The sequence below is a fragment of the Momordica charantia genome, assembly GCF_013281855.1.
Source record: "Momordica charantia cultivar OHB3-1 chromosome 8 unlocalized genomic scaffold, Mcharantia_2.0 BLBB01000008.1, whole genome shotgun sequence".
NCBI classification, from domain to species: Eukaryota; Viridiplantae; Streptophyta; class Magnoliopsida; order Cucurbitales; family Cucurbitaceae; genus Momordica; species Momordica charantia.
In genome coordinates this window covers 7,569,983-7,582,026 of record NW_028275166.1, presented here as the reverse complement: position 1 = coordinate 7,582,026, position 12,044 = coordinate 7,569,983, and the positions used below count along the sequence as shown (strand labels likewise).

Sequence of the window (12,044 nt, the reverse complement as noted above, 5' to 3'; positions counted from 1 at the left end):
CCTGAGAGCGGCGACTAAATTAGGGCACGATGCCCTCGAACTTAGTATTATGCAGAGGATCTATATTAATGGAGTTGCCAATAGCCAACAGACCAAAACTTCATTATTGATTAAATATTCAAACTATATTATACTTGGGGGCATGTGACCCTGACCCAACATGAATTTGTCCCTAGGAGTGTAGACACATTTTTGTAGGACTATATTTTATCCCTGAACATCTAGCTCACGACACCACAATAATTAATATGTTCAATTAAATACCCTTTAATAGGCTTTGTCCTCTAATATATCTTACCCACTTAACAGTTGATTAAAAAAAGTACTAATTCCAACCACCATCATCAAGTTGAGATAAAATTATATTAACACGGTGTTTCACTATTATATAAAACAAAGAGAGGAAAGTCTGGTGTGGAAGTTTCATACGTGTGAAAGCCATGGTAGTTTATTGACCCAATTATTCAATATTAAGAGCCTCTTTTTCAAACCTAGCTCAAACCCAAATTAAACTATTTTCATCACATCATCCACGCGTCAACAATTTTGGGAAAAATCGTGGGCGTTGCTCGTATGATACGTAAACATTATTGTTGGAGGTAAAATTAAGTAGCGACATGTGGACGTTTATGCTCAGTTTGGAGTCATCAAAGAGGTAAAGTCGGACTATCCCTATTTGCCAACCTGATCACCATCGATCTAAGAAGGATGATAAAGCTTCACCGACCTCAGGTCTGACCACCAACCTGGGGGGCTAGCCCGACAACCGTAAATGCCGGTTGCAACGGCTCCAACTACTTTGTCCCTTCCGCCGGCCTATAAAAGGGACAATCCACCCCATATTCCAGGTACGCTATTCTGCCCCAAGAACGACTTGACACAGTTCATGCTCACATTAACTTGAACGTTGGAGTGTTTGTTACTCGTGCAAGTCCTACTGTCTTAAACGTTGCACCTCGACAATTCGTTCTAGTTAGTTTATAACCGACCTGCGGTACTCGGTGGAATACTGCACCAATAATTATAATAAGACTTTCACTCTCCTACAAGACTCTCAAATACATAACAATGACTATTTAACTTCTAAATACCACAATAATATCTACTTAGGCTTCATATGAAAATATCGTTGCAACTAGAAAAGATCTTTGAGATCTTTGTTTCCAAAAAGTAACTTGGATGGCTTAGGGCCTTAGACAGTGACGGTGATGCAAACTTGGAGCAACCATTGATTTTGCCTTTGCAACCGCGCTGCCGTGCTGTCCTCTCCATCCAAGGCGGCTGATGATGTAGCTAAATCCTCAGTATTTTGACTCTATTTTCTAACCGTTACTCCATATCCATGCATGAATTGAAAACCAAATCCAAATGAATAAAAAATTTCTCTGGGTCCATTCAAATTTTGAAGGGAGAGAGGGCTTGAATTTTTTTAATCATCCAAGAAGACCAAGTGAAGCAATTCATATTTTAAAAGGCTGATGAGAGATTAGTCAGAATATATATAAATTTTTTTGTTGGACTCCAGGTCAAATTTAGCCGAGTATGTGTGCTAAACACGCAAGTTAAATTTGACAAAACAAGTCTAGTTCAACGATAATTGATATATATACCTCAAACTTAAAGGTTCTAAGTTCAAATCCCCTCTCTGCATGTTATACTCCCAAAAAAACATGCAATTTAAATTTATTAAAAGACCATAATGTCAACCTCATTCTAATAATTTAAAAAAATATATAGTTATTACATACCATGGAAATATTAATGAACAAAACTAAGGATATCCAATATGGATATATTACTATCACGGGAGAACGAATACTTTATTCTCGTGTTTCAAACTTATTCTTGAATAACCATTTCATTTCTTATTTTTGGTGGGTGTTAATTTGCGTATGCAATATATTAGGGAGGGATTCGAATTCACAACCTCTTGATTTGATTGAGGTATATGTCAATTACAAAAGGAAGATTTTGGTTTTTCAAAATCTATTTTTTGTTTTCATGATCAATTTTCTCTTTTTTGTTTGAGGTATATGTCAATTACAAAAGGAAGATTTTGGTTTTTCAAAATCTATTTTTTGTTTTCATGATCAATTTTCTCTTTTTTGTTTTTTGACATATTTATGTCAAACAAATTTATTTCTCACTCTAAATTTTTTTATCTATCTATTATATCTCCAAAATTTTGATTTCTTTATTTTTGTTCTAATTAACATGTCATTCTAATTTTTTCTCTTTAAAAATTTAATATTTTTATAAACTTTTCTCAATCTCAAATTTCGCTTTTATAACTTTCTTTTATTTTTTTAATTTATTTTTTCTCTAACAAATATATCTCGAACTTTTCTCTCTCTTTTTTTTCAATTTTCTTTCATTATAGCTCTTTTTTCCTTTTTTCTTTTAATTATTTCTTTCTCTAACAAATATTATCTTGAGCTTTTTTGTGTCCAAATTTTTGTCTCACTAGAATTTTTGTCTCTTTTTAATTTTTGTTATTTGTCTTTTACTCTCAACTTTACTCTCTCTTTTCATTTTGTTTTAACTTTTCTCTCACTACTTTTTTTCCTCTAAATCTATTCTTTCTCTTTAAAAAATTTCATTCTATCTCTCTAAATTTTTATTTTCATGTCTCTATATTAGATATGGAGGAAAAGAATCTCTACAGGATTAGGTTACCGCTCTAAGAACAGATAATGCATTTCCCTTCATGTTTCTCGATCCCACTTTATTTTCTAAATAATTAACATATATTTCGTTAACTATTTTAGAATAAAATATTAAATATTTTAAAAAACTAATTATTTAGACCGTAAATAATTAGCTTTCAGCAAAATAGATATAATTTATATATATTATTATTCTTTTTATTTTAAAAATTCTGAAAATAACTAAAATTAAATTACTAGATCGAATGTCCTAAATGAGGATTTCTCGATCAGGATCTCGATTCTAAGAATCAGGGAATGAGATGGAGATGACTAAAAATTTTTTGTGGGAGGGTGGGTGCGGTGTCATCCCACCCTATTTCATCTTTTTATCCCCGTAACTTTTTAACAAATAGAATACCAAAATATCAAACAAGTTTGTTTTTCTATTTTTCAAGAAAAAAAAACAAAAAATAGTTATCAAATATATATGGTTTTTGTTTTTCGAAAATAGAAAACTAAAAATCAAAACCAGAAAATATAGAAGGAACCGATAACTAAAATAGAAATCGTTATCCAACGTCCCCTTAATTATTCAAGTTTTTAACCGTGATTTAAATTTAAACGATATCAAATTTGTTCGAAAAGTAAATGAGAACAATTTCCCAAAACAACGACCAACACTCCACCTTCTGCTCGGTCAATGGAGCCTATGAATTTCAAGTTACATATAATATTTTTTGAAAAAGAGGAATGAACTACCCATAATAACGAATGAAAAAATGTTTCAAAAATAATCATAATAATAATAATAACAAACGAAAATTACACATAATAGAAACGATAATTATTTACATAAACAAAATAAACTTTTAAATTAGTGGATAATCAATTACAGCTGTATTTGATATTTTAAAAAGATATATAATTATATTTTAAACGTGTGTAGGAAGGAAGGAATGGAAAAAAAGAAAAAAAACACGTCGTCTATCTATAAAATCAAACCATTAAATATCTAGCATGTCACACGATAAACGAGCAAATTTTTAGATTAGTTAAGTTACTAGTTAATATGTTCAATTAAATAACCTTTTTAATAATTGTTGGGGTAGGCTCGAATTAATCTGAAGAAAAAAAGTACAATATTTTACTTATGTGTTTATAATATTTTTAATAATATTGAAAACACTGAAAAATAAAAATGTTGTTTATAGAATTTTTAATATTTCAATCACAAAATTCAAAATAATTTTTAAAAATAGATCTGTCAAGGTATATTCACATGGAAAAAAAATTATCAACCAAATACAATTTTATTTTATTCTTGATCTATTACTTCAAATCTTTTAAATACCTGCGAAGATATATCAGGAATTAAAGTGACTCCAAGTAATTACAAAATTAGTTAAATTAAGAATTAAAATAATAGTAGAATTGCAAACCATTAATCAATTATCACGATTAAAACGAGATAGTTCAACGATAATTTACATATATGTCAAATAGGTAGTGAGTTTCCATTCTTAACCACGCAGTACTAAAAATAAAGTAAAATAAAAATTACAAAATGATGAGATAATTAAGATATAGAGAGAACATTCGTGGAAGCTTGATTTGATTCGAGAAGTCCAACTTTGACCCAAAATATATTAAATATAAGAGCCAAATTAAATTAGTGAGATTTAAATGAACATGTGCCACTTTTTAAAGCTATGGGTAGGTGGAATTCTTCTCCTTTAAAAGCACCCGAAATCTCAACTCGTTTTTGTGCATCTCAATAATCCTCTTCAAATTCCTCAAACCCAAAATCAAATAAAACCCGTTTCATATTCACCATGCCGGTTGACGCGTCAGTAGTTTCAGGCCAGATTGTGTGCGTCACCGGCGCCGGCGGCTTCATCGCCTCTTGGCTGGTGAAGCTCCTCCTTGAGAAGGGATACACTGTTAGAGGAACTGTTAGAAACCCAGACGATGAGAAGAATGCTCATTTGAAGGATCTAGAAGGAGCTCACGACAGATTGTCTTTGTTCAGTGCTGATCTTCTTGATTTTCAGAGTCTCAAATCCGCCATTATGGGCTGTGATGGCGTTTTCCACACCGCGTCTCCCGTGACCGATGACCCCGTAAGAACAAATTCCATCCCTTTTCTCGAATCTAAAAAGTTTATTTGATGGGTTACGGAAAAATTTAATTTTTCATTCGACATTCAGGAAAAGGTGGAGCAAGCCATAATTGGGACTAAGAACGTCATGACTGCAGCGGCTGAAGCAAAAGTCCGACGAGTGGTGTTCACGTCATCGATTGGCACCGTATACATGAACCCCAACCGGAGCCCCGACACGGTGGTGGACGAGTCTTGTTGGAGTGACCTTGAGTTTTGCAAAAACACCAAGGTAACCTAATAACCTTTATGAATAAACTTCGAAAAATACAAGTCAAACTGTTAATATTCATGAGATTCTATTTCCAAACCAACTTAGATTCAGAAATAGTCCACTTATATTATAATAAGACAACCTTTAGCACAATCCAGTTGATTTGACCATGAAACTATATATGTTATGTACAGAATTGGTATTGCTATGCAAAGACAATTGCAGAGCAGGCAGCATGGGCAGTGGCAGAAGAAAGAGGATTGGATCTAGTGGTGGTGAATCCAATGTTGGTGTTGGGACCTCTGCTGCAAGCTGGTGTGAATGCAAGTGTGGTTCATATAATGAAGTATTTGACTGGATCCGCAAAGACATATGTGAATGCAGTTCAAGGCTACGTTGATGTTAAAGATGTGGCAAAGGCCCACGTTTTGGTTTATGAAACTCCCTCGGCCTCTGGCAGATATATTTGTGTTGAGAGCATGCTTCATCGTGGAGAATTGGTTGATATTCTGGCCAAGTACTTTCCTGAATATCCTCTTCCCACCAAGTAAGTTTCTTTTAGCTCTCATAATTTAATTTTGTGTCACCTGGTTGAATCTCTGTTAGAAGCATTTTGATGATAATGGAGGAAATTGTGTTATAGGTGCTCTGATGAGGTGAATCCCAAGAAAAAGCCTTACAAATACACAGTTGAGAAGCTCAAGTCATTGGGAATGGAGTTCACACCAATCAAACAATGCATCTATGAAACTGTGAAGAGCCTCCAAGAGAAGGGTCATCTTCCACTTCCCTCCCAATTTCAACAATGATCTCTCCATGGCTTCCCATTGCCCTTTTTTTTTTTTTTTGAGACAATATTTTGGGCATTGTTAGAAAATTTTATATGCCAAAGTTTTATTTGTAATTTAGAAATATCAATTGCAATTCAAGCTATTGTAATTCTTTAGTTAATTATATATTTAATTTCACATATGAATTCTGGACTACTTACCTTCTTTTTCACCTATTCAAGAAATTTTCTAAGAAATCCTCCTGAATTAATGCACATAGAAATTCTCGAATTGCTCCAATCAAATAGTCTGGAGAATTGTCTAGACGAGTATAACTCAACTATAATTGACAGTTTTGTTGTACTAACAAAAAAAAAGAAAGTTGGAAAATTCTAGAAATGGAAATCTCTAAATTAAAATCTCTGGTAAAAAGTACTGATATTGATATAGAAAGGTCAGCGGCTTCTAAGAAAATTACACATACTTGAAATAATATAAAATAATAAAATAAATTAATCTTTTTTTCAAGAAAGGACATTTGCTAGTAAAATTTGTGATACAATCCGAGTCAAAGTGACGGAAAAATTTGAAGATTTAAACTTTTAGCTTCTAACGACTCAACTGAATTAGTCCATTTTAATTTTATTAAATTATAAAGTCTAAACTTAAATAGATAGTGGAAATTAGGCGTTTCCCACTTAAACTAAAATAGAAAATTACCTAAAAGCGAATCAATAAAAATAATATTAGTTTTGGATCGATCACATATATAAATATTAAAATAAACTCAACGTACACTCAAACTTGGCCAAAGAAAAATGCCAAATACATCACAAAAATCAAAGCCAACTAAAATATGTGCTCATCCACTATAAGAATATCTATATTTAATTACAAAGTGTTGAAAAGTGATAATGCAATTTCATCGCTTATTTAAATTTAAATGAGATTTTAAGATTAAATTTTACTTCGAAAATAATTAAATGAAAATAAAATTAAAAAAATCTAAGCTTCGAAGAAAATGATGCGAAATTCAAATGGTAGGATGTGTTTTTTGACCAAATAAAGAAAAAAACAATGTGTTTGAAATAATGTGTTAGCCATTTTTGACTTGAGCAGTTGATCCAATATTATACCCACGAAAGAAAATGCATATTTTCTTCTTATTTTTGTTTCTTATTTTTTAATAAAGAAAGTAGAAATGCATGACCTCAGCACCATAGATTCAATAATGATAAAAAAAAAAATCTTTATTTGTGTTGCAACAAATTGGAAATGGAAACAAGAAACAAAAATGTTATCAAACGTCAGACCCTTAATATAAGCATAACTCGAGGCAGGACTTAGGAGACATGAGTATTTGATTTGATCATTGGTGTAATTTAAAATTTTAAATTACACTGGACTCTGGTTTGATTTAAACGTACTTTTTAGCTAATTAAAATATTATTGTTAAATTTCTTCATCTCATCAAATAATATGACATGTACAACATGTCATATTTTTTTAAGTAATATATCAATCCGTATATGTTTCACTCTACTTTCTTCAACTCTCACGTCTTTATTCATTTGTCTCCCATGTTGTTTTTTTCTTCTTCTTTAAGATAAGAAGGGAATGAGAATTTGAATTCAAAATCTCTTGGTCAGAGACAGGTGGAAATTACTGTCGAGCTAAACGTATGTTAGTCTCACTCTATATTGTTGTTGAACTAAAAAGAATTAATAAATTCTAAGTTTAAAGAAAAAAATAAAAATTTTAAAACTAAAGAGATAAATTAACCTACAGTGTGGAATATAATATAATATTTTTCTTTAATTAAATTGGTTCTCTTTGAGGCAATTTTTCATTAAATAATATTTTATTTTATAAGTTCTATGCCATTCTTAAATATTATAATTTGACAAATAATAAATGGGATGGTGCCAGAAAAATCTAGATTTTCTTACTCTTAAACAGTACCCAGTTGAGCTTTGGTAGGTGGGTCAGCTCTGGTAGGCCAATTTTTTCACTATAAAAAATAAGTTGAGAATATTAAGCTTAAATTTTCTGTTTTTAAATAGATGATAAAAAAATTCCAATATTCTCTTCTTTTTTTATTCTTTTAAATGAAAGTTGATAAAACCGTCCATGTTAATTAACTATGTTATAAAACAATTTGTCTGATCTTGGTCGATAAAAAATTAAACTTGATCGTTAAGCTTTTTATTTTATAGAAAATGAAAATATTTTTTAAAAGGTTTTTACCTTGTAGCTATTTATGCATACATATGAAATTAATACTTATCAAACTAAATTACAAAATCTAAAGTACTCGGGAATCTCAAGTCGTCTCTCTGAGCCGGATCGAATCTTTCCTATCCTCTTCCTGTTATCCCTTGCTCGTTTTCGGGTGTTCATGGTCCAGACACCTTTCTTCTCTCCTCCTTAATACTAAATCGTCACAAACTAAAGTTCAAAAACATGATCTAGATCATAGATCATTGGTCCAAAGGGACTAGAATTAATTGAGAGTGAGGGAATTTGATTCAAATCCATGATGGCCACCTATCTTAAATGTTGTAAGATCAAACTTGTAAGCCCCTTTCCGAGCCTCTAATTATAAACAACCATAATATATATAAAGGTTGGAAATTAAGATGGGTTCAGAAAGAAGAACAAAAACCACATTAATATAATCCACAAGGGAAACTTAGTATTATTATTCTATTTTGACTTCCAAGTGGCCATCCATTATGAGAGAACAAAACAATGCAAGTTTTGGCAGATTGAATAATGAAGGAGAGGAGAAGCTTCTTTGAAGAAAGTGCTTATGATTTTTCCAATTATATTGGCCCCATTTTTATTTAGTGTTCGCCATTAAGCTTAAGCCATGGGTGGATACATTTTCTAGGCCTTATTCTCCACTATAAAAAGTTGTACATTTTTTTTTTCTTTCCCCAAATGGATATTCTCAAGTTTATGTCTCAAGTGCCTCCACTTTGGTTGAATTGTGTTAAATGTACTCTCCCTCTTCATTCATTCCCTTTTTTAATTTAAGAAAAAAGGTATTTTCATGTTTTATTATTTTTCTAGTAATGAGAATTTTAACTCTTGCGATTTTTTAATGGAAGATAGGTAATTAAACCAGTTGAATTATACTCAGACCGTTAAAGTGTTTTTATTTTTTATTTTATTTGATATATCAATCAAATGGCTTAATAGTGGTAACATGGTTTAAATACTAGTCTATATTGTTAAATTATATATTTTTTAAGGAGAATATTGTTAAACTATATTGTCCCAAACAAAAACTGTTTTTTTTTTCGAATTCTATACTAAATGTTTGTTGTATATGTCTTAAAAGTATACAAATCCTGTCTATAATTTAAAATTCGAAAATGACATTCGAAAGTATTAAGATTAAAATAGAATAGGCATAAAACTTTAGTATATAGAATAAAATTTAAACCTAATAAAAATAATGTACAGCTTTTGTTGGGTGGAAACCATGGAACTTAATTAAATAAACATTAGAATGTTTAAGTGTTGTTTTGTGTTGGAATAATCTTTTTCTTTCAAATGTGTTGTATAATAAATTCTTGTGCACTTATTTTTATTAAGGATAGTTAATTTTTATCATCATTTTTTGCATTAAAATATTCATATGGTTTTTTTAATACCATTCAATTAAGGAAATCACCTTGATTATTCTTCTTGATGAATATTGTATGAAATTGAACAATATAAAAAGAGTTGCACATCGGATCCTCTTTGATATATCAAAGTGAAAGTTAGTGAAATATAATTGAATATAATCCCTTCTCAACAAGGTAAATAGAGAAGAAAAATAGTTTGGCGGATATATTGCATGTTTGAGACGCTTCAAGAATATGATTATGATGTTTTTAACCGTCATTGCATTCGCGAATTTTTATTTTCCATTTTTCGTGACATTTATAAAACGTCGTACCAACATCGTGCCTCCAATATATTTTTTTTCAATCTATTTTCACTATTCATAAAATAGATATGTGAAGAACGTTTAAAAGAGAGGCTAAGTAAAAGCACCCTAATTAAGTAAAATGACGATAGAAATATCGTAATTACGAAAGGTACGAGGTTGCATCTTCCCAAAGACGACCTCTCGAAATTCAATTACCTTACTAATTAACTCGATAAAAGTAGAATTTGTCCAAATTTAAGCTGATATGTGATTCTTACATATATTAACAAAAGCTATATCCTCGTTAGGATAAGAATGTTGTCACTTTAATTTCAAAAGTTAGTAGCTTATATCTCAAACTCATTTTCAAAATTATATCTTTATTATGATTCTTCTATCAAATAACTCTTTCTCATTCTATAATTAGGCGAATTTCACTTTCATTAGACAATCCATAATAATAATAGTAGTTCTTCACATCCTATGAAAACTGTTTTCATAAAATTGTGTACTTATTTTCTCCCTCCTCCCTAACTTTACTAATTTAAGCGTGAAAATTATTGTTTTAACCATTGAGCATGTGAATAAAGTATCATTTTAATTAGTACTGAAATTTTTTTGATGAAACCAAAAAACAAAGTCACAAAGACTTAGGTTCAAAATGTTCCCTAACATAATATTCTCGATATACGATATAAGCCAAATCTTAATGAACCCGGCCTTGATCTAAATAAATAATGTTCAAAAGTTTTAGTATCAGATAAATCTCGTATAGAATGAAAATAAGGCATTTATATAGCTTCCTAGAAGCTTCAAATTTAAGTTCGTTTTGTTGGCTTTTCTTGACCCTAGTTGAAAATAGATATAATCTAATTATATTGTCAAATTTTTTTTTATTAACAGAACATTTCAGATTATAATCATAAAAAGGTTTGATCTTTTGTAGATGGGTCCATATGGGCAGTGCCTGTGTGTTTCCATTATAGAAAGCATACCATAAAATTATAATTGCATCTAAAACTTGCATTTGAAGCTACACTAATTTTTACCTATATTCTAAACTCACAAACTAAGAACAAATAATTACATAAATTTTAATTTTTTTTAATCAAACAGGAATATGAATCCTAAATTCACTGATCATCTAACTTAAGTTACAATAATTTCTAATTATTAGAAAAACAATTTCTTGGGTAGTATGAATCTAGACGTCTCACCTTTAAATATATTATCCAAAGTTCGGTTAATTTCAGAAATTAACTGCGGTTGGTGGGTGTACGATGGTATGCAAATTCTCCACTATTCTTAAATTTTAAATTTGCAAGTGCATGCATATTGCCTTCACTTTTGTTGGTTGAATTGTGTTCAAACAAATCTCTTATTCTTCATTTTCTTCTCTCTGTTTCTATGTGATCCAAATCACAATATTTAAGTATTTTATAGTAATAAAAACAAAATCAAGGAAAAAAGTATAGTTAAAGTGGAATGTGGAAAAAAAAAAGAGTTGTTTGGGGTGTATTTTTGGAACACGTTTCTAAAATATTATTTCTAATAAAAATGAATCAAGTTAATATTTGTTTGGCCGACTTGAACATAACTCGTTAAATGTATATTCTCGACTAATTCGAATCCCCACTAAAAATGTTATTCAGCTTTAGAAAAAGTTAAAAGATTGTGCTTGAGAAGAACCAGATATAAGAATTTTTTGAAAAATCAGTAAATTAATAGTTACTCAATATTTTAGTTGGTGGGATTATTTAAAATCAGAAGAAAAATAAAAATCTATACATATTATTTTACAATTTTTATCCCTTTTTTAGTTCAATAACATATGCTCTTTTGGTTAGGTTGGATTTTCAAAAGGAGAATATACATTTATTTTAACTACTACTAAACTATATTCTAGTTACCCTAACATTTCGATTTTTTTTTTAATACAATATGTGAGATTGAATGATTCGAACTATTTTTCGGTTCAGACATAGGTGCCTTAATCCACTAAACCATGCTCAGTTGAACTAACATTTTGATACTAAAATGATTATAACATCTCCAAATGCCAACATAATTAACGTCATAAAATTAAATTAAAATTAAAATTAAAAAAATAAAAACATATTAAGGAAGCTAGAAATATTGGTAGTATGATGAAAATTTTATTTCCCTTTTTTTAACGATAAAAATGTTTTTCCTTGTGAACGTATCTTGCTCAATTCAATTTTAACAAGGCTCGTTATCACACAATCAAGTCCTAAAATTTTCTGATGATTTCATACACAGAAAATGTTTTAATTAATAGACTTCACATTAATGTCAGTAAACTCAGATA

General features: G+C 30.1%; 1 protein-coding gene across 1 annotated transcript; it reads left to right on the top strand.

Moving 5' to 3' along the window:
- Positions 1-4,357: 4,357 nt before the first annotated feature.
- On the top strand, positions 4,358-6,006 carry LOC111020994 (cinnamoyl-CoA reductase 1). Its single transcript, XM_088128070.1, has 4 exons — positions 4,358-4,768; positions 4,856-5,038; positions 5,215-5,567; positions 5,664-6,006. The coding sequence occupies exons 1-4, from the start codon at positions 4,481-4,483 to the stop codon at positions 5,827-5,829; spliced, it is 990 nt and encodes a 329-aa protein (XP_087984196.1). The 5' UTR covers positions 4,358-4,480; the 3' UTR covers positions 5,830-6,006.
- The last annotated feature ends 6,038 nt before the right edge of the window (positions 6,007-12,044 follow it).